Below are 23176 nucleotides of genomic sequence, written 5' to 3' on the forward strand. Positions count from 1 at the left end.
GTCTGATTCTCTCGCCTGCAAGTTTTCTTTGGCTTGCAGATAAGGGCCATTTCCTGCCCTTCCAACGCCAATCCCACAGACTGGCAGTGGGAAATTTCCTGTTTACTTTAATGAAGGGGTTGTGTTCTGATGCCAACCGGTCCGGAGAGCCTGTTCCTCCACGGTGGTCTCCAAAGCGATGACACCCGTGAGGAATGTGGGGAGACTGTAATAGAACCCTTATGTAGAATTTCCTGATCCTTTAACAATATTTTTGTATGTCTTATAATGGATATAATACAGTAATACATGTGCATAATTTATAAATAATCATACGTATGACAGGCATATGAACAAATTTATTGATACAGGTCTGTGATGAAAAAAACTGGGAGATTATCACCTTAGGGAGAAGATATTTCCCCATCCTCTTTAAGTTCCCTCTCTTAAAGTTTCTGGGTGACAAGGTCATCAAAAACACCCATCTTGGTTAAATTCACAAGATTATTCAGATTATTATTTGGATCTTGTCTTCCTTACATTTCCTTCAGTTTGATAGGAAATTAAAATAATTGCTGTATTTTTCTTTTTCAGCTACTAACCCAGGATTAGGGAGTTTTCCAAAGTTATATTCCTCAGAATTTACCTCAAGAACACCTTTGCTTCCATGGAGTCTGGAGGGGGAAGGGAGGAGAACTCGGGATATAGCAACCAGTTGTAATGTGTAAAGTTTATTTAGCTCACGATTCAAACAAACTATAAAAAGTTATGAGGCAAAAGGGAAAATTTGAACTGGCTGCATATTTGATATTAAGGAATTATGGTTGTTTTGGTGTGATATTAGTGTTATGGTTACATTTCTTAAGACTTTTTATCCTTTAGAGGTAAATACTAAAACGTTTAGTATTAGCAGATGAAGTATGATGCTTGAGATTTGCTTCAGAGGAGGATATAGAGGAAAACAGATATCCAGGAATTGTTAATTATTGGAGGTGGGTATTAGGGTACATGGGGATTCCTTATACTCTACTTTTGTGTTGAGATTTATCATAAAAATAAAATAAAATAAAAAAATCACCAAACATGAAGCAATCAGTGAAGCCTGATATATAAAAAAAATCCCCACTGCCTTTCATCCACCTGACATAGTCAGGTGACACCAAGAAAGACACAATTTGCCAAGCACTGAAGTGATACCTGGAAGCCCTCGGGTTTTGCCTTTTAGACCAGAAAGCAAATGGTTTGGGACTGGTGCTGCTTTTCTGCTGGCAAAAGAGAAAGTGCTAATTCTCAAGGAGAAAAATAAAACCATTAAACAGGATCACTATGCTCTTTGGACAAAGAATCATTACAAAGCACCATTTTGATGAGTGAAGTGTAAATAAATCAGGAACATGCGGCTTCAATTTCCTTCCAAATACACAAGTTGTAGATTTAAGGAAAAATGCCCTATTAGACATGTGTGGAGCTGCCACGCTTTGAAAGACACTGAGAGTCACTGAACCCAGATGGGCCCTGGCTTTGCTCCTCTCCATTGGAGTAGGATTTCTCCACCTCACTCCATTTCCTCTGTAAACTCTCTCTCCTTCCTTCTAAGTCCTAATCTAAACTCAACTTCAGATTCTCAAAACATAGGATGAGAAATCCAGAGATCAGCAGGGTTTTTTTTTTTCCCTTTTCAATTTTGATGAAAAAGAAACAATTTCTTTGAGACTCAACTTGGAAAGCGTTTCCTGGCAAACCCATAGAGTTCACCCTATTGGTTTAAACTTGGAAAGTGTTGGGAGTCGTTAACACAGTGCAAATGAAGTGGGGAGGAAAAGGATGCTGAGGTCATCCCACTGCACTCCTCTCCCTCAACCCTCTTCCAACTCATTCACAGAAGAAAGAATCCAACAGCAACAATCTAGATATGCCTTGTGCCCTTAAAAAAAGGTGCCTCCCGGGCTTCCCTGGTGGCGCAGTGGTTGAGAGTCCGCCTGCCGATGCAGAGGACACGGGTTCATGCCCCGGTCAGGGAAGATCCCACAGGCAGCGGAACGGCTGGGCCCGTGAGCCATGGCTGCTGAGCCTGCACGTCCGGAGCCTGTGCTCTGCAATGGGAGAGGCCGCAACAGTGAGAGGCCCGCGTACCGCAAAAAAAAAAAAAAAAAAAAAAAAAAAGCCTCCCCAGGCTTTGTAGTTCATGGCCAAGGCTGGCTGAAGCCAGCAGGGAGGAGGCCAGTGCTGCTGCATGACCTTTACCTAGAGAAGGGGAAATGGAGAAGTCGGACCAGGGCAAACCATCTCCGCAAACCATCTCCTCATTTGAAAGCCCAGAATGCCCAGCTGGGTGTGATTTAAGGCTCTTTTTAGCCCGTGAACCCCAACAAAGACAGTGGAATTTGTCAGAAGTGTGTTTTACAGGTTGGTTCAAGGAAGTTCTGCCAGGGAGGCTATGGGTGGTTGGGCTCCTTGGACCCAAGACATGTGTCCCAGGAACGACACACACAGGGCTGCCTCATAACTCCTGCTGCACTTGGCAGTTTCTCCAGGAGACATTTTTCCACAACCTTAAATGATTCAAGTTGCAAAACTGCAGTTGTTCATTTTAATTTCCCGAGCACAAAACTCTAGGGGGAATAAACCTTCCCTCCTTAGAGCTACTATCTCTACAGGAGTCAGGGGAGAGAGTGTAATTTTTGTCTCCAGATACGGGCATGGATACTGTTCATAGTGATGCCGGTTCCCAACCAAAAGTATTTGACTGTAAGCTAGAAAGAGAGCCGGCATGCCCTGGCTTTCTGAGAAGCCACACAGCTACAGCAGTACCATCAGCTTCAGGGACCTCTCATCCCCCAGCGACGATGCCTAGCTGCCTTATGGATACCTTCATCTCTAAAATAAAGGACAGTCACCTACTTTGAAAAACAGGGCACCAACTTACTGTATGCCTACTCAAAACTCACTCAGACTTTACACCATGGGCAGGAACACAGCATCTACCAAAATAGGACACAGAGTAAGAAGTCTTTTCAGGGGCTGTAGGAGCTAGAAATTTGAAAGGCTAGGGAAAGATGACAAAACTTTCAATTTTCTGGAAATGGCTCTTGAGAGTAGGGGCTGGACCATAAAATGCATCTCACCACCCCACCAAACTCTAAGGTTTTTCCCTTGGATTTTTGCTAAACAAAATATTTAAACAAATGTTACAAAAGCCATGGGAGATCACTGACCACAGAAGCAGCCATCTCAGTTACTCACGCCCGGTGCTGCTTTCTGCAAAACCTGAGATAAGACCAGCTTGCCAAGGAATTAGCCAAGACATGAGGCAAATCCATTTCATTTAGTTCAACTTAAGCTTATACCACGCAGAAGCTGGGTGTACAGAAATTAACATCTCTCAAAAAGCTCTCCTTCTAAGGACTCACCAGGCAGAGGAGACGGACAGGAACGCTGCAGGGGATACACAGCAGAGGAGACGTGGAGGAGACGCACAGAGATGATTTTCCATGGGCGGGGATGTCAGAGTGAGTCAACATCTGAACTGGATCTAAAGGTTCTTAAATTATAGTGCCCATAAGGATCACCTGGGGAGCTTGTTAAGAATGAAAATAGGATGGGCTCCATAAGAATCACCTGGGGATCTTAAGCATGAAAATGGATGCACCCTCCCCTGCCAAGATTTTTGTTTTAGTGGATTGATTTAGAGCCCAAACATCTGCATTTTAAAAGACAAACCGGGCCCTCGGTTCTTCTGTGGGGGGATCCTCAGAACCCACGCCGTTTAAAGGACTTCATTCACCTGTAAGCCTTGTAATGCATGAGGCTGTAAGTAGACCCAGAATGATGAGAAGGCTGGAGTGGGAGTCCGGGGCTGAGGGCTTGTAGAAGAAAGCATTGCCCTTGATCCTTATGGCATGCTTTTTGTAGACCCCAGGAGCAGTCCAAGACTCCCTGTCCCCTAACCTCAGACTGGGACTCCTTTACAACAAATGCTCTGGTTTTAGGCTTCTTCCATGGAATTCACTCTCCTCTGGGTCATGGCAACAGGTGTCAATGGAAATGTTTAAAGAAGCAGCTGCCTAGGGTCATAAACTCTTGGCCCTCAAGGCCAAACCAGGCAGAAGCGATCTGCTGGATTGGACATGGTGTTTTTGTTTTATTTTGGGTTTAAATGCCTTTAGACATATACTTATTTTCTCAGCAGTTGTTCAGAGGCCTCATCTCTTCCTGTGGTCTTATACCTGAATGAGTCACATGTTCAGATAACTCCTGCCTGGTTCCTGAGGCATTTGAGTTTGAGAACTCTAGGTGCCACCTCTTAAGTTTGAATCCATTTACTGGATTAGCTCCAGTTTTCCAGCGGGGCCCCAAGGGAACAGGACTCAGCCTGAGAGAGCCTTCGTGTCAGAGAGAAAGGAAAATCCAGGAGGAGCTCTGCGGCTGGAAGCTCGGGACACAGGGCCAGCCTCACCGTAGGCCCAGATGCCAAAGCTCAGACGAGGGTGGCAGGGGGAAGCCTGGCTTCCCACGCTTCCCAGTGAGTCCCCTCCACCTTCGAGATCCCAGCGGCCTACAGTGGCACCTCATCACCCCACGGCCCCCGCTCTGAGAATGCTGAGCAGACTCAGCAGTACCACTCGCTGCTGTCAGTTGCTTTCCAAACCTTTGCTGATCAGCCAAAGGCTTAGCCACCTCCTAACCCTTTTTACCAGTGCAACTGACCCTGCCTGAAATGCTTTCTCGCTCGAGCTCTGACTCTGCCTAATTCCTCCCTAATTACTTCAAGATCCCACTCAAACCCCCAACTTCTCCCCAAGCTTTCCCTGATCAATTTCACCAAAATGCACAACCTCCACCTCCTCTCAACTGGTTACCTGCCCTACTGTTTAAAAGGCTTACCCTCTTATGCCTTGGATCATTGTTTATATTTCTTATCTGCATAAATGTTGTCTTCTCAATTAGATCCTCAGCTCCTAGAGGGTGGGTAGTGTGACTAATTTTTTACTGCCCGTATTCCTTCCAGCACCTGCCACAGTACCTGCAATGTGTCATTAATTCACTGATTAGTTCATGATCACCAGCAGCATCAGGTAACAGCTGCACACAATTCTCTTATAAAGCATCCCTAGCAACTGGAAGCTTCCAAGAAAGTTCTGTCAAATCAGTATGGGAACATGGTCTTTGCAATTTTCTGGCATCACGCTTCCTGGATTGCTTCACATTTCAGAAAGAATGGCCAGCTTGCATTCGCTCAGTTATTCAACAGAAAAGTTGCCTTTGATTCATGTATTTGCAGAAAAGAAAACTGTAAGCCAGTATGAAGAGCCTTCCTTTAATTAGGCTATAAAACAGAAAGTAACTCAATGGAAAGGCTCCTCATTAGCACCTGTCATGGGTTGAATGGTGGCCCCCAAAAGATATGCCACCCAGAACCTGTGAATGTGACCCTACTTGGATAAAGAGTCTTACAGATGCAATTAAGCTAAGGCTCTCAAGATGAGATCATCCTGGATTATCCAGGTGCACCTTAAATCCAGTGACAAGTGTCCTTATAAGAAGAGAAGAAGATGTAGAATTAGAGAGCACACACAGTGGAAGGCCATGCGAAGACGGAGGCAGAGACTGGAGGGATGCAGCCACAAGCCAAGGGATGCCTGGAGCCACCAGAAGCTGGAAGAGGCAAGGAAGGATTCTCCCCTACAGCCTTCACAGGGTGTGGCCCTACTGACACCTTGATTTCAAACTTCTAGGCTCCAGAACCGTGAGAGAATAAATTTGTGTTGTTTTGTGTATGTAATTTGTTACAGCAGCCCTAGGAAACTAATACAGCAACTAACAAGGAGAGCAGATGGGGGCTGGGGGTGGAGGTGGAGGGGTGCCGGTGACAAGGGTGGGGAGGAATGCTTTTTGGCACTAGATTTCACAGATACCTTCGGCATCCATCAAGAGAGAGGAAAGGGCCTCTTCACCAACCCAATTAATTCTGCCATTGTATATTTTTCTAGAAAAGCTTCCACAATGTCATTATCACCCCAGAGATGCTCACTATTCAGGCTTAAGCTAGATACTTTCTCTTTGAACCTTCTTATCCAAGGTGGACTGGGGTAACATTCCAATAAGGTAGGACCAGGAAATCCTGAAATGAAGAGTCCTCAAAATGAATGACGTGCCTCCAAAGACCCAGGTCATTCATTCTTTTCTCTACTTATGGAGCATTTATTGAGCATCTACTGTGCTGGGCAAATTGGTTAGTCTGTCTAACTATAACAGAGGCACTGGTTAGAGCTAAACATGTGGGGATCTCTATCTAAATCTGACCAGTCAAGCTTTCCTAGTCTGGGCTCTTCGGACTCTGTTTATAGAGTCCTCTTCACTTGCCCACTGACTCTAACTTATACATAAGCCAACTCTTGCCATTTTTACCTGTCTGGTGAGCAAGGAGAACTACATTTTTGTAAATTCTGCAAACACCGAGGCACACACAGCAGCACCTTTCACCTGATTGCTAGAAGCTGTTCACATCAGTCTGCAATCCTCTTGAAAAGCTTATTAACAAAAAAGAGCCAGAAAAATATCACTGTAAAGGTTGGAGACATGAGTCATTTCCTCTTACAAAATGGACATAGGTCATGGAGGAAAATGTCCTTCTTTTTTAGAGATGCATAATGAAATATTTAGAGGTAAAACGTTATGATGACTGCAATCTACTCCAAACCACTTCTGTAAAAAAATAAAACAAATGAGGCAAACGTGACAAAATGTTAATCATTAAATCTAGGTGACATGAATATGGGTGTTCACTGCAGCGTTCTTTCTGCTTTCCCATGTATAAAAATTACCAAAAGTAAAAGCAAAATGGATGTAGATTTTTTTTTTTTACCTATAGGGCTATCTTGCCCCTGTACTGATACTCTTTGTGTTTGCAGGTATGGAGACCGACTGTCTCAAAAAAGCATGATATCTGCTCATAACTAGAAATGCCTGATAGAGACTGCACATCTGTGCATGCAGCCTCTGTTCTTAACTGTTCTTTGGTTCTATTTATGGAAGGAAGAGAAGACACATCTATTGAGAAAAAGCAGAGTACCAAAAAAGAGAAAGCAGTGTTGGCACAGAAGCAGGGAAAAAAATGCCTTGCTGGGAAAGCACTGCATCTGTAAGATGGTGTTTTTTTGTTAAGTCACAGACAGCTAAGCACGCTGCTTTAAACTGCCGGCAGTGTGTTTTGTCCAAGTGCATCTAGTGCATGTGGAATTTATTCCTCTAAACCGACATACCAGCCGAGAAACGGACTCAGGTCCCACCCCCGACCATACCCAATATACAAACACAGGCAGGCACGGTGAGACGGGGACTCACATTTCTGAGTACAGGAAGTGTAGGTTGCCCACATTGTCAGTGTAGTTGGCAGGGCTGAGCCAAGGCAGGACCAGCAACAGAAGCGCCTTCATTTTCCGATTAGAGGGCAGCTTTTTCCCCAGCCACCTTCTGTCTGTCAGCTGCAGGGGCCCAGCCCAGTCCAGTCCCTTTAAACAACCCTTGTCATGTTCCCACAATCAGTAGATCAGAGAGAATCAGACTTAGAGCCCTTAGCTGGAGCTGTGCTGATAAATCATGGGCTCATAAGAGGATTGTGTGCTCTGATTCTCAAATGGGGAGATGTGAGAACGGAGGGACCCACCGTGGTTGGTGAAAGGGCTTAGGCTGAGAGCAGGCAGCGGGGAAAGGGACCTGGGAAAGGGACCTGCCCCTCCTACAGGATGCCGACTGGTTCTTGGGAAGCAGCTGGTACATTTACATCACCGGCTGGGAGCAGATGGGCTGGAAGCTAATCTGTGTTGGAAGAGGGCTCGAACATGGGATATTCAGAGCCCACCGTGTGAATGAGCAAATACTCAGAAGCTGTCCTCCAGCTTGTTGGAGGAAGACACTGGATGAAATCAGCATTTTTGGAACACAGCTCGGAGCTCGGAGCTCAAAGTGAGTCTTTGGATATTGTGACACAGGAATGTTAAAGTGAACCAACTCTACCTATACATGTATATTTAGAATATGCATTTAAGGTATTTTACCTGTTGCTGTCCTGACTACACTGACAGAGGCAAGAGAAGTGATGGTTTCCTTGTTAAGTTGTAAACTGTCCCTATGTCAGAATAGGCTGTCATTCTCTCTGAGACTAATAAAGAGCCTTGACAGACAGACATAAAGCTCTGTCCACACAGTGTATATAGGCTCTTGATCTGTAAGAACAAGTCACTCCATTCATCCTGCTCCCCTGAATAATTGAATTAGGCTCTGATACTAGCTGTCAGATTCTGGGCATTTCACTGAAGCTCTGAGCTTCAGTCATCTCATCTTTGAAATGGAGCTAGTAATGCCTTACCTACCTGGTTCTATAGAGGCTGGGCCATATCACCCCTTCCAGCGCTGAGATCTGTGATTCTAGACTTTACTATCTATCTTAACACTAGGGCTACTTTGCATGCCTAAGCTCTGGAATGCCACAGAAGCCCCAGACTCCTCTCCTTCTAGCTCATATTATATTTATGAACATTAAAATCCATTTTGCTAACTGAAGGCCTAAACCTTAATAGAAATGGCTCAAAGGGATGAATGGATAAAGAAGAAGTGGCACATATATACAATGGAATATTACTCAGCCATAAAAAGAACGAAATTGAGTTATTTGTAGTGAGGTGGATGGACCTAGAGTCTGTCATACAGAGTGAAGTAAGTCAGAAAGAGAAAGACAAATACCGTATGCTAACATATATATATGGAATTTAAGGAAAAAAATGTCATGAAGAACCTAGGGGTAAGACGGGAATAAAGATGCAGACCTACTAGAGAATGGACTTGAGGATATGCGGAGGGGGAAGGGTAAGCTGGGACAAAGTGAGAGAGTGGCATGGACATATATACACGACCAAACGTGAAATAGATAGCTAGTGGGAAGCAGCTGCACAGCACAGGGAGATCAGCTAGGTGGTTTGTGACCACCTAGAGGGGTGGGATAGGGAGGGTGGGAGGGAGGGAGACGTAAGAGGGAAGAGATATGGGAACATATATATATATATGTATAACTGAGTCACTTTTTTATAAAGCAGAAACTAACACACCATTGTAAAGCAATTATACTCCAATAAAGATTAAAAAAAATAGAAATGGCTCAAAGGGATAGTTAGTTACATTAATGACACCCAAGCAATTACAGCAAACTCCACTTCACAGGAAGAAGACCAGACAAAAATCTCCGGGATGAGACCAAGTGCAATAAACAGTGTAGTCAGAGGGAATTTGGCATCAGAGATCTGCATTCACCCAAGGCAGGGCTGAAAGAGTTAACTGCGGTAGACCCTGAGAATGTACAGATTTAACTCTGACACTTTAGATCTGAGATAAGCAACCTTGAGAAAGCATGGCATCTATTAATTTATAATTTTTTTGAGGTCCCAATTTGAATTCCATTCTCTTTGTCTGGAGAATGCAAGAGTGAGTCAGATCCAGTGAAGAGCCGTAAAAAGGAAATTAGGTTTGGAATTTAGATGCTGTAGTCAAACAGGCTTGAGTCTGAACCTTAGCTCTGCCACGAATGAGCTGTGTGACACTGGGCATGTTGCTTAACCTCTCTGAACTTCCGTATCCTCCCCTGTAGAGGAAAGACAATGATAGTATGCTTAACTCACAGTGTTGTTACGAAGGTGGAATGAAATAATGCCTGTAAGAACAAAGGACTCAATGAATGTTAGCTATTGTTATAAATGCTGTTATTAACAGCCACTAGTAATAGTGGATGAGCCTAGCTGCTATGCTGGTCCTGACCTTTCTTTCCTCCTGCTCTATTAGGGATGTGGCATGTTACAGTCTTTTCCTGAATATAGAGTTTCAGAGTCCTGGGACATACTCTTCTTGAATGTCCAAGATCTACTGTATAGAGCATAACTCATAAGCAACATCATATATAACACATGCTGTGGGCTTCAGAGTGTACTGGATTGTATTTCTGATAACCTTGGTAAGGTCAGATTGCTTCTCCAAGTCTTTGTGAAAAAGAAGGATGTCTGCCTTTCACCTCCTTGTATTTCCATAGGATAAGATGCATTAATGGATATGATGCAATATAAAAATGAAGGTATTGTTTTTTGTTGTTGCTTCTGTCGCTCTTGCAGAAACTGCTGGTTTCTTATCCAATATCTAATTTCCTCTTCTTCCTTTTAACAGCACCCAGGTTTTGTTCACGGTGGTGATGCACTTCGCCTCTCCTATAGATAGGCAGCCATGTAACATGATACTAGCCAATGAGGTATAAGAAGAAATGACTGGGTTAGGCATCCCAGAAAGCTCTTTAAAGGAGGGAGTCTCAGTTTGTACATTGCATTTTGCCCTTTCTGCCTGGTTCTTTCTGCATGGAACTTGGATGTGATGATGGATTTTGAGCAGCCATCTTGTAGCCATGAGGTGACTAACTTGAGGATGAATGCTAATCGAAAATCAGGAGCCTGGATTCCTGATGGCATCATGGCAACATCATACTGGTTGTGGGCTTCCTAGCCCCTGACTTTGTGTTAAATGAGAACAAGAAAACTTTTACATAGTTAGAACAATATAACCTGAATTTTTTATTACCTGCCATCAGATGTAATCCTATCTAATACAACCTTTTGGAAATAAAATCCTACCTTCAAATGCTCATGGATTGCTCTGTAGCTTCCTTGCTAGTAAACAGTCCTAACCCTAATTATTGCGCCCAGGCTCTACCTGCCTGAGTCCTATTTATCCTTAAATGTCAGCTCAGACATCACCCATCACCAATCACCTCCTGTTTTCCTGTCTCTTTTCTCTTCACTAGACAGGGAATTCGTTGAGGGCAGGACTTCTACTGGTCCTGTTCTCTATTGTATCCTTACCACAGTGCCTAGAATGCAGTAGATGCTCAATAAATATTTGTTGAATGAAAGAGAATTCAACTCAGTTAAAGAGACCATTTTTTGGACCAATCTTTCTTGATCAGAGGCAAATTAGCAAAAAAGGACTTCAAACTTTATGAGAGTGATGGCAGAGATTGAACATGTATATGGATGGATAATAAAATGTCCAGGAAGAAAGGAAAAAGGTAAGGAAGATTTCTGGAAATAAGTGCCCAGGAGACTGTGGTTTCTTTAAAGAATGGCTTGGAGCATAATCTGATGGACACTCAATGGTTCTCTCAGAAAGTAACGCAAAGGCATTACCCCATCTCTTTTGTGCCCAGGAGAGCTAAAAGAGCAGCCCTCAGCCAGGTAGGGCCAGGAGAAAATTGAGTTCAGGGTTAGAAAGTCACATGAAGGATGTATGTATGTCAAACACAGGGTGGAGATGTTGACCCAGGCTGAAATGGCCAACAAGACTTGTCACCTCCCCACCTTTCTGTAGGGTAATACTCCCCAAACCTTCACTCTGGCAGTAAAATCTTCCCTGCCCTGTAGGCAGCTAGCTGAGCCTATGTTTATGGAACACACTCCAGAAAAGGGCCCCTGATAGAAGAAAAGGTCAGGAGAGGTTCCAGGGTAGGTCTTTGGGGAAGAAACTTCCAGGACATTGGGCTTAAAGTTAATCAAGAAAATAACCCTAAGAAACCTTCAGTCAGGTGTGCTAATGCCATCATGTTTTCATTCAGGGCTGTTTTCAAAACACTGAACAATGAGCTCTTTATTCGTGCCAGTAAATGCTGAAGGAGGGTCAACTTCACTATCTCCCATTTTTATTATCTCCCATGAGACAGAAACTCAAGAGGAACGTGACTTATCCCATGAAACAATTCAATGTGTGTGTGTTTTCAAATTCTCTCTTTTACCTTTCAAAGGTCATTTTCTCAGAGGCAGAAATCATGGCTTATATAGATTTTTCTTTCATTCTGGGCCTGGCCTGTTGTGGATCCTTGTTAAGTATTATATATGCAGATGATGATACTGCATAAAGTTGTAGCCTTGAGACTAAGATAAGTCCCACTCAGGATCAAGGAAGGAAAAGCTTCGCCTCCACATGCCCTCTCACTGCTGGTCTGGGTCAAGAGAGATGCATTGAATTGACCCTCTACTGTGCCCTCACCATGTCCACTGCCAATGTCCCTTTGTTGGGGAGGCTGCCATGTGACTCAACAAGCCCATCGCCCTCGTGTGCATTCTTTAGAGTAGACCCACGTGACAGGAGTCTGCTAGCATCTAAGAGGGCAGAAGTCAACAGAATTATCCAGAAAATTCCAAACATTAGCTCACATGCTCAGATCTACTTCCACAGAAGAACCCTCTAGTCTGAAGTCAGAAATAGTTGTCCAAGTCATTGCTGGTCCAGCCAGGCATGCACACTCACAGTTGGTCCTACATGTTTTACTTCAGGATTTACATTCAACCCAGGGTCTGAAGTAGTAAGATAACAATGTTTACAAATGACATGAATTCTGTAGAAAAACAGCCAGCATCCCTGGCTCAAGTCTACTGTTATTATTAGCGTGATCCTATGGACAGGCCATGAACAGAGACCTTGGGAAAACAGTTCTCGAACACATGTTCTTTTCTAAAGGGACAATGGAAACATTCTAAATGTGATGCATTTCTGCAAGAGCTTAGTATTCACGGAGCCAACTGAAATAAATTCCCATTGTATAGGTGGAGAAACCTACATGCGGGGTTTCTCATGAAGCCCTGAACTGTTAGCTCTCTAGGACCCCCTGGAAGGGCGTGTGTGGGTCCACATCAGTCTCCTGGTGGTTCTCAAACAGAATTACAGTGAAGTTCCCCATTCTAGGTCGATTCTCAGCCTGCCTAGTTTACATTCATCAAAGCGCCATCAGCCAAAGAATTTTTTTTTTTTTTTTTTTTTTAGCTGCACCACATTGCATGCGGGATCTTAATTCTCTAACCCAGGATCAAACCCATGCCCCCTTCAGTGGAAACCCAGAGTCTTAACCACCGGACCACCAGGGAAGTCCGAAAGAATATTTTTTTTAACTCATTACATTTTAAATACTGAAACCAAGAATGCAAAAATGATAAATAAATCTGTCTTCTAGTACAAACATATGACCACACTCACACACAAGCAGCCACCAACCTGGAGGCGTCATATAGGAATGTAAGGCAAACACTTGCCTCCTGGTAACCTCTGAGTTTTCCTAGTTTAAGGGACTCCAGCGGTAGTAACTACTTAATCTAACCTCTCTTCTAAGGGGAGGAAGAGGTAGTCTACCGGCCCAGTCACAGGCCCAAGGCCCAAGAGGGCTCTAGAGTCAGGCTCTGGATTAGCTCCAAATTCTGAATCCTGGCTAATGCTCAGGAAGCCTGAGGGAAGGAAGTGTATATTAAGCATTTGATGACTAACAAATATAACATATTTTTGGAAATGTTGGTTTCAACCTGCTTAGGAAGCCGAAGTGTGGAGAGACTCACAGCAAGCATGGGGCCCAACACCTCCCTTCCATGAGAGTTTCCTCCTCACCGAGGTTGCTGAGTGGGCCTGTGAAGGACTCTGAGGCCGCAGCTCAGAGAGATGATTTCAGCTAGCTTTGGGTTCTTTCCTCACTGTTGTCTTTCACAGGTGCATCTCGTTATCAGCTGAGTGTTCAGCAGGTCTTTTTTCCCAGGCTTCCTCGAGGTGTGTGGGTCACACAGCCTGCGTGGGCAGGGGAATGAAATTCCCACTCTGGGCAGCTGAGGTGCACTTGTGTCATCTCTCTTCTGCACCCCAGAGGCGCCCCCCCCACTGCCTCTTCCCAGCCCTTCCCCTGCACCACTTCTGCTCCAGCCTTGCTCTCAGATCCAGGTGCTATCTTACCCCAATTTTTAGGGATATTCTTGGCCCCAAATCAGTTCTTGATCAGGGGCTGAGGAAGGACTGCTGTGTTTCCACTTTCTCAGAGAGTGCTCCTATTTCTTTCCTTGTCTCTCTCCTCTCTACCCTTCCCCTTGCAAAACTCCAGCGGTGGGCAGAATAATGACCACCATCCCCCTCAAAGATGTCCACCTACTCATCCTCAGAACATGTGAATATGTTACCTCACATGGCAAAAGGGATTTGCAGATGTGACTAAGTTAAATCTTGAGATGAGGAAAGGAGCCTGAATTATCCAGGTGGATTCACTGAGTGGATCCCAGTGTCCTTATACAAGAAAGGCAGGAAGATTAGAGTCATAGAAAGAGATGTGGTGATGGAAGGAGAGGAGAGAGACAGAGAGAAAGAAGGGAAAGATGGGAGAAGAGAGAGAGATATTTTATGCTGTTGGCTTTGAAGATGGAGAAAGAGGCCACAGGCCAAGGAACACAGGTGGCCTCTGGAAGCTGGAGGCAATGAGGAGCGGGATTCTCCTCTAGAGCCAAGAGGAACTAACCTCCCAACACCTTGATGTTAGTGAGACCCGTGTTGGACTTCGAATCTTCAGAACTGTAAGATAACACACTTGCATTGTTTTAAGCCACTATGTTTGTGATCATTTGTTAGAACAGCAATAGGAAACGAATACACCTCCCAGAACAAATATATAGACGGCAAACGTTGGGAACACAGGAAGCTGGGAGGGAGGTCTACCAGAGCCTTTCTCCTCCTCATCTCCTCACTTCCCCTACCCAGTGTGACCTCACTCTTGGCTCTGGCCCCCCATCAGCATCTGTCTGCATCTAACCTCTGACCCCAGACCAACTTCCCCTCCAGACAATGCCTCTCCTACCTGGGTAAAACTTGCAGCAAAGGTCACACATAGACTCCCTTACCCCTTCTCCTCTGGCCACACTTCCTTCCGGGCAATCAGAGAAGAGCCACACCCTAGTTTACACACCAACAATCACAGAGGGTCAGAGGCAGCCCAGAAACCTGAGATAGATGCATTTGGTGCAACATCTTAGGGGAGAAAAGTGAGTTCACTGATGTAATTGTATGGAAAACATGTGTGAAGCATTACACCCAGGCCATTGCTTTGAACGCAAACTTCCATGTTAGAGATTCTGCGTGTGCCCAAAGACAAAGACTCAGATTCATGACTTAAAGAATGTGACCTTTAGAAAAAACACCTGCACCTGCCTCTTGCCCTTGTTACAACAGGAACCAAGATAAATACCAGCTTCCACATTTCCTCTTACAAAATAACTGTGGTATTATTGTTCACGCTTTATTAAGCACCTTAAATGCTCTAAGAGAGTAACTCCTATGCCCAAGACCCAGGGGTGCCCCTGGGCCATCCACACGAGGAACATTCAGGACCATGGCAATGTGAGTGGACGAAGTAAGAGGTGAACAGGTGGAGTGGGTGATGTTGGCCACCAGCAGGAGTGGTCAGACCAGTGTTCTACCACCAGTGTGTGTACCTTGGCTGAAAAATTTGCAGAACAAATCACTTGAAGGACAAAAGGTTTCTAAATTTCTCCTTTTAAAAACTTAGTTGAAAATACCTCACATCTCCTCAAAGGAGAGATGGACGTTGCCAATTCTCATACAGAGAAAATTCTAATAATCATAGGCCAAAGTGGGAGACATTTTTTCCTTACATAAAAAGATAAGCAGACTTCCCTGGTGGTGCAGTGGTTAAGAATCCACCTGCCAATGCAGGGGCCATGGGTTCGAGCCCTGGTCCAGGAGGATCCCACATGCCATGCAGCAACTATGCCCATGCACCACAACTACTGAGCCTGCGGTCTAGAGGCCACGAGCCACAACTACTGACCCACGTGCCACAACTACTGAAGCCCACATGCCTACAGCCCGTGTTCCACAGCAAGAGAAGCCACTACAATAAGAAGCCCGCGAACCACAACGAAGAGTAGCCCCCACTTGGGGCAGACATCAGAAGCAAGAAGAACTACAATCCTGCAGCCTGTGGAACAAAAATCACATTCACAGAAAGACAGACAAGATGAAAAGGCAGAGGGCTATGTACCAGATGAAGGAACAAGATAAAACACCAGAAAAACAACTAAATGAAACGGAGATAGGCAATCTTCCAGAAAAAGAATTCAGAATAATGATAGTGAACATGATCCAGGACTTCGGAAAAATAATGGAGGCAAAGATCGAGAAGATGCAAGAAATCTTTAACAAAGATCTAGAAGAATTAAAGAACAAATAAACAGAGATGAACAACACAATAACTGAAATGAAAAATACACTAGAAGGAATCAATAGCAGAATAACTGAGGCAGAAGAATGAATAAGTGACCTGGAAGACAGAATGGTGGAATTCACTGCTGTGGAACAGAATGAAGAAAAAAGAATGAAAAGAAATGAAGACAGCCTGAGAGACCTCTGGGACAACATTAAACACAACAATATTTGCATTATAGGGGTCCCAGAAGGAGAAGAGAGGGAGAAAGGACCCGAGGAAATATTTGAAGAGATTATAGTTGAAAAGTTCCCTAACATGGGAAAGGAAATAGCTACTCAGTCCAGGAAGTGCAGAGAGTCCCATAAGGAGAAACCCAAGGAGAAACACACCGAGACACATAATCATCAAACTGGCAAAAATTAAAGACAAAGAAAAATTATTGAAAGCAGCAAGGGAAAAAAGACAAATAAAATAAAAGGGAACTCCCATAAGGTTAACAGCTGATTTCTCAGCAGAAACTCTACAAGCCAGAAGGGAGTGGCATGATATACTTAAAGTGATGAAAGGGAAGAACCTACAACCAAGATTACTCTACCCTGCAAGGATCTCATTCAGATTCGATGGAGAAATCAAAAGCTTTACAGACAAGCAAAAGCTAAGAGAATTCAGCACCACCAAACCAGCTCTACAGCAAATGCTAAAGGAACTTCTCTAAGTGGGAAACACAAGAGAAGAAAAGGACCTACAAAAACAAACCCAAAACAATTAAGAAAAGGGTAATAGGAACATACATATCGATACTTACCTTAAATGTGAATGGATTAAATGCTCCAAACAAATGACACAGGCTCGCTGCATGGATACAAAAACAAGACCCATATATATGCTGTCTACAAGAGACCCACTTCAGAACTAGGGACACATTCAGACTGAAAGTGAGGGGATGGAAAAAGATATTCCATGCAAATGGAAATCAAAAGAAAGCTGGAGTAGCAATACTCATATCAGATAAAATAGACTTTAAAATAAAGAATGTTACAAGAGACAAGGAAGGACCCTACATAATGATCAAGGGATCAATCCAAGAAGAAGATATAACAATTATAAATATATATGCACCCAACATAGGAGCACCTCAATATATAAGGCAACTGCTAACAGCTATAAAACAGGAAATTGACAGTAACACAATAATAGTGGGGGACTTTAACACCTCACTTACACCAATGGACAGATCATCCAAAGAGAAAATTAATAAGGAAAGACAAGCTTTAAATGACACAATAGACCAGATATATTTAACTGATATTTAAAGGACATTCCATCCAAAAACAGAAGATTACACTTTCTTCTCAAGTGAGCACGGAACATTCTCCAGGATAGATCACATCTTGGGTCACAAGTCAAGCCTCGGTAAACTTAAGAAAATTGAAATCATGTCAAGCATCTTTTCTGACCACAATGCTATGATATTAGAAATCAATTACAGGAAAAAAAAGTAAAAACACAAACACATGGAGTCTAAACAATATGTTAATAAATAACCAAGAGATCACTGAAGAAATCAAAGAGGAAATCAAAAAATACCTAGAGACAAATGATAATGAAAAGATGACTATCCAAAACCTATGGGATGCAGCAAAAGCAGTTCTAAGAGGGAAGTTTATAGCTATACAAGTCTACCTCAAGAAACAAGAAAAATCTCAAATAAACAATCTAACCTTACACCTAAAGGAACTAGAGAAAGAAGAACAAACAAAACCCAAAGTTAGCAGAAGGAAAGAAATCATAAAGATCAGAGCAGAAATAAATGAAACAGAAACAAAGAAAACAATAGCAAAGATCAATAAAACTAAAAGCTGGTTCTTTGAGAAGATAAACAAAATTGATAAACCATTAGCCAGACTCATCAAGAAAAAGAGGGAGAGGACTCAAATGAATAAAATTAGAAATGAAAAAGGAGAAGTTTCAACAGACACCGTAGAAATACAAAGCATCCTAAGAGACTACTAGAAGCAACTCTATGCCTATAAAATGGACAACCTGGAAGAAATGGACAAATTCTGAAAAGGGTATAACCTTCCAAGACTGAACCAGGAAGAAATAGAAAATATGAACAGACCAATCACGAGTAATGAAATTGAAACTGTAATTAAAAATCTTCCAACAAACAGAAGTCCAGGACCAGATGGCTTCACAGGTGAATTTTATCAAACATTTAGAGAAGAGCTAACATCCATCCTTCTCAAACTCTTCCAAAAGATTGCAGAGGAAGGAACACTCCCAAACTCATTCTATGAGGCCACCATCACCCTGATACCAAAACCAGACAAAGGTACTACAAAAAAAGAAAATTACAGACCAAAATCACTGATAAATATAGATGCAAAAATCCTCAACAAAATACTAGCAAACAGAATCCAACAACGCATTAAAATGGTCATACACCATGATCAAGTGGGGTTTATTCCAGGGATGCAAGGATTCTTCAATATATGCAAATCAATCAATGTGATACACCATAGTAACAAATTGAAAAGTAAAAACCATATGTTCAACTCAATAGATGCAGAAAAAGCTTTCGACAAAATTCAACACCAATTTATGATAAAAACTCTCCAGAAAGTGGGCATAGAGGGAACCTACCTCAACAGAATAAAGGCCATATATGACAAACCCACAGCAAACATCATTCTCAATGGTGAGAACCTGAAAGCATTTCCTCTGAGATCAGGAACAAGAGAAGGATGTCCACTCTCGCCACTATTATTCAACATAGTTTGGGAAGTCCTAGCAATGGCAATCAGAGAAGAAAAAGAAATAAAAGGAATACACATTGGAAAAGAAGAAGTAAAGCTGTCACTATTTGCAGATGACATGATACTATACATAGAGAATCCTAAAGATGCCACCAGAAAACTACTAGAGCAAATCAATGAATTTGGTAAAGTAGCAGGATACAAAATTAATGCACAGAAATCTCTTGCATTCCTATACACTAATGATGAAAAATCTGTAAGGGAAATTAAGGAACACTCCCATTTACCATTGCAACAAAAAGAATAAAATACCTAGGAATAAACCTACCTAGGGAGACAAAAGACCTGTATGCAGAAAACTATAAGACACTGTTGAAAGAAATTAAAGAAGATACCAACAGATGGAGAGATATAACATGTTCTTGGATTGGATTGTGAAAATGACTATACTACCCAAAGCAATCTATAGATTCAATGCAATCCCTATTAAATAACCAAAGGCATTTTTTACAGAATTAGAACAAAAAATCTTTAAATTTGTATGGAGACACAAAAGACCCCGAATAGCCAAAGCAGTCTTGAGGGAAAAAAAAGGAGCTGGAGGAATCAGACTCCCTGACTTCAGACTATACTACAAAGCCAGAGTAATCAAGACAATATGGTACTGGCACAAAAACAGAAATATAGATCAGTGGAACAGGATAGAAAGCCTAGAGATAAATAGACACACATATGGTCAACTAATCTATGACAAAGGAGGCAAGGATATACAATGGAGAAAAGATAGTCTCTTCAATAAGTGGTGCTGGGAAAACTGGACAGCTACATGTAAAAGACTGAAATTAGAACACTCCCTAACACCATACACAAAAATAAACTCAAAATGGATTAAAGACATAAATGTAAGACCAGATACTATTAAACTCTTAGAGGAAAACATAGGAAGAACACTCTTTGACATAAATCACAGCAAGATTTTTTTTGACCCACCTCCCAGAGTAATGGAAATAGAGAACAAAAATAAACAAATGGGACCTAATGAAACTTCAAAGCTTTTGCACAGCAAAGGAAACCATAAACGAGACAAAAAGACAACCCTCAGAATGGGAGAAAATATTTGCAAATGAATCAATGGACATAGGATTAATCTCCAAAATATATAAACAGCTCATGCAGCTCAATATTAAAAAAACAACCACCCAATCAAAAAATGGGCAGAAGACCTAAATAGACATTTCTCCAAAGAAGACATACAGATGGCCAAGAGGCACATGAAAAGCTGCTCAACATCACTAATTATTAGAGAAATGCAAATCAAAACTACAATAAGGTATCACGTCACACCAGTTAGAATCAGCATCATCAGAAAATCTACAAACAACAAATTCTAGAGAGGGTGTGGAGAAAAGGGAACCCTCTTGCACTGTTGGTGGGAATGTAAATTGATACAGCCACTATGGAGAACAGTATGGAGGTTCCTTAAAAAACTAAAAATAGAATTACCATATGACCCAGCAATCCCACTACTGGGCATATACACAGAGAAAACCATAATTCAGAAAGACACATGCACCCCAATGTTCATTGCAGCACTATTTACAATAGCCAGGTCATAGAAGCAACCTAAATGCCAATCGACAGATGAATGGATAAAGAAGAGGTGGTACATATATACAGTGGAATATTACTCATCCATAAAAAGGAACAAAATTGGGTCATTTGTAGTGACGTGGATGAATCTAGAGACTGTCATACAGAGTAAAGTAAGTCAGAAAGAGAAAAACAAATATCGCATCTTAACGCATATATGTGGAACCTAGACAAATGGTACAGATGAACCCGTTTGCAGGGCAGAAATTGAGACACAGATGTAGAGAACAAATGTATGGAAACCAAGGCGGGGAAGCAGTGGGGGTCGTGGTGGTGGTGGGATGAATTGGGAGATTGGGATTGACATGTATACCCTGATGTGTATAAAATGGATGACTAATATGAACCTGCTGTATAAAAAAATAAATAAAAGAAAGAAAAAAAAAAAGAGTAGCCCCCGCTCACCACAACTAGAGAAAGCCCGCACGCAGCCACGAAGACCCAGCACATCCAAAAAATAAATAAATAAATCATATAAATAAATTTAACAACAACAAAAAAGATAAGCAGTGCCCTCCAGGAAATCTTTTTGGGGATCAGGAGCCTCAGAGAAAGCTGCTCATCAGATTTTCCAGTATCTTTCACATTTCAAATGGACACAAATGAACTAAGCCAATCACAAAAGTACAAGCATTGAATGATGATTCTTATATGAGGTGCCTAGAGCATTCAAATTCATGGAGACAGAAACTATTGTAGAATGGCGATTGCTAGAGGCTGGAGAGGAGGGAATGGGAGTTTTTTTGTGTTTGTTTGTTTTAATGGGTATGAAGTTTTAGTTCTAGAAGATGAAAAAAGTTCTGGAGATGGATGGATGGTAGTGGTGGATGCACAACTGTATGAATGTACTTAATGCCACCAAACTGTATACTGAAAATGGTAAATTTTATGTGATGTATATTTTAACAACAAAAAAAAAAACCCAGTTCTATAAACACACACACGCAACTCACACCCCACAACTTTGCCACATACTGTTTCCTCACCCTGAACCACAGCCATTAATACCTAAGACCTTTCTTATTTTGAATGACTCCTTCCATTGGTTGCAAAGCAGAAGGCAGAGAAATAGGCATCTCGGGAAGCAGCCGGGCCCTGGAACACCCCACCCTTCCAGCAGCCGCCCTGAGGGTGGGGCTTCGCTGGATTGGCCAAGGAGAAGCCCCTCCCTACCTCATTTGAAAGTGATGGTCAAGGTCGCAGCGCTGCAGCACCTGTGCGCAGTGCTCTGTGAACGGGCAGGTCACCAGCAGCTTGTTGAGGAGCTTGTTGACCAGGATGCTCGATTTCTTGCAGTGCTGCAGAATCACAGGCTTGCGATCCACAGGGCAGAAGTCCTTCTCCACCAGGAAGTTGGTGAGGCAGAGTGTGCAGTAGGTGTGTCCGCAGGGAGTGTCCAGAGGGTCCAGCAGAGCTTGTAGGCAGATGTGGCAAATGAGGTCATCGTCCACTTCTTCCGTGTAGGTGTAGAAGTGGTTTTCCTCAAGGGCGTGGGCTTGGCCGCACACCACACACGGCGGGGCAGGGCCGGCATCTGGATCCTCAGCGGGGTCCAGCTGGTTCATGGTTGACTGGGAGGGGGCAGGGCAGTGTGACAGGAAAACGATGTATCCTCCGGAGAGAATCAAGATCTTCTAGGAGCCATCCACAAACCTAAAAGAGAACAAGACTGCTCATCTTGGTTATGGACGTGAGGCGGTGCTGCCAGTGGACAGAACTGGGCCGTGACTCAGAAGGCCAGGGCTGAGTGCCCACTCAGGTGACTGACATGACCTGGGGCCAGCAGCCTTGCCTCCTATGCCTCAGTTTAACCACCTATCCCAGCAGGAATAATATTTCCCTTTAATGTCCTCATGTTGGTGTAGTGAAAATTATTGGGGTAAGATCTGGGAAATGCCCAGAAATACACCCTATGAAATGTAATTTGTTAATAAAATAGCCCAGTGATTTATAAAATTCTCTGTCAGAGCAGGACAAGAAGAAAACCAGTTAATGCTCTGATGGCTTTCTCGTATCTGTCTTCCCTACCGTTCTCCAAAATTCAGAAAATATGGGACCTCAGAGTCTTCAGCTAAATCATCTGAGAAGAAATGAGAGCTCTTTGGGCAATTGTATTTTTACGATGACAAAAGCATTGTTTTCTTCTGTATGCGTTTCATTTACTCAGTCATGTAGTGGTAAAGTGGGTTCTGGAACCACACTGCCTGGGCCAATCCCACCACCACTGTATGACAATAATTTAAGCCTCTGTTTCCATGTCTGTAAAGTGGGGATAATAACAGACTACCTCAGAGGGTTGTTGTGAGGATTAAATGAGATATGAGACATAAAGCTCTTAGAATTATGCCTGGAATATAGTCAGTGCCCAACAAATATTAACTATTCTTACATGTATTTGTTACTGAAGTCCTTCTGTCTCCAGTCTAGCTCAGTTGGCCTGGAAACGGAAAGCTATGGTTCCTCTAAGGGGTCTTTTTGCTTTGTTCTCATAGTTCTCTTTCATTCAATTATATATATATATATTTTTTCAAACTAGCAGAATACTATCACACTATGTATTTTCCTTTAGTATCAGAGTTTAAAATGGAGTTTTCAACATGCCTGATTAACATCTAGGAAGTCTCCTGATCAGTCAATAAACGGCCTTCAGTCATTTTTATTAATGAGATGCAGTAATGTGAGATGAGTAACAATGATAATCATAAACATCTCTGTTTTCAAAAAACATTTTTTGAGC

The 23176-nt window shown here is 42.7% G+C and overlaps 1 protein-coding gene across 3 annotated transcripts in view; it reads right to left on the bottom strand.

Moving 5' to 3' along the window:
• Positions 1-22004, bottom strand: part of LNX1 (ligand of numb-protein X 1) — a gene marked incomplete at its 5' end in the record, with an annotated part of 125926 nt that extends 103922 nt beyond the window's left edge. For 2 of the 3 annotated variants that reach the window (XM_082630677.1, XM_082630676.1), the window contains one exon: positions 21613-22004. In XM_082630677.1, the coding sequence (XP_082486803.1) occupies positions 21613-22004 (392 nt within the window). Of the gene's footprint in view, positions 1-7323; positions 7475-21612 lie in introns of those variants that run through there. The other variant, XM_082630678.1, reaches the window with a different exon arrangement.
• Between the last annotated feature and the right edge of the window lie 1172 nt (positions 22005-23176).

Source organism: Mesoplodon mirus (assembly GCF_964341445.2).
Source record: "Mesoplodon mirus genome assembly, chromosome: 2".
In the NCBI taxonomy this organism is placed as follows: Eukaryota; Metazoa; Chordata; class Mammalia; order Artiodactyla; family Ziphiidae; genus Mesoplodon; species Mesoplodon mirus.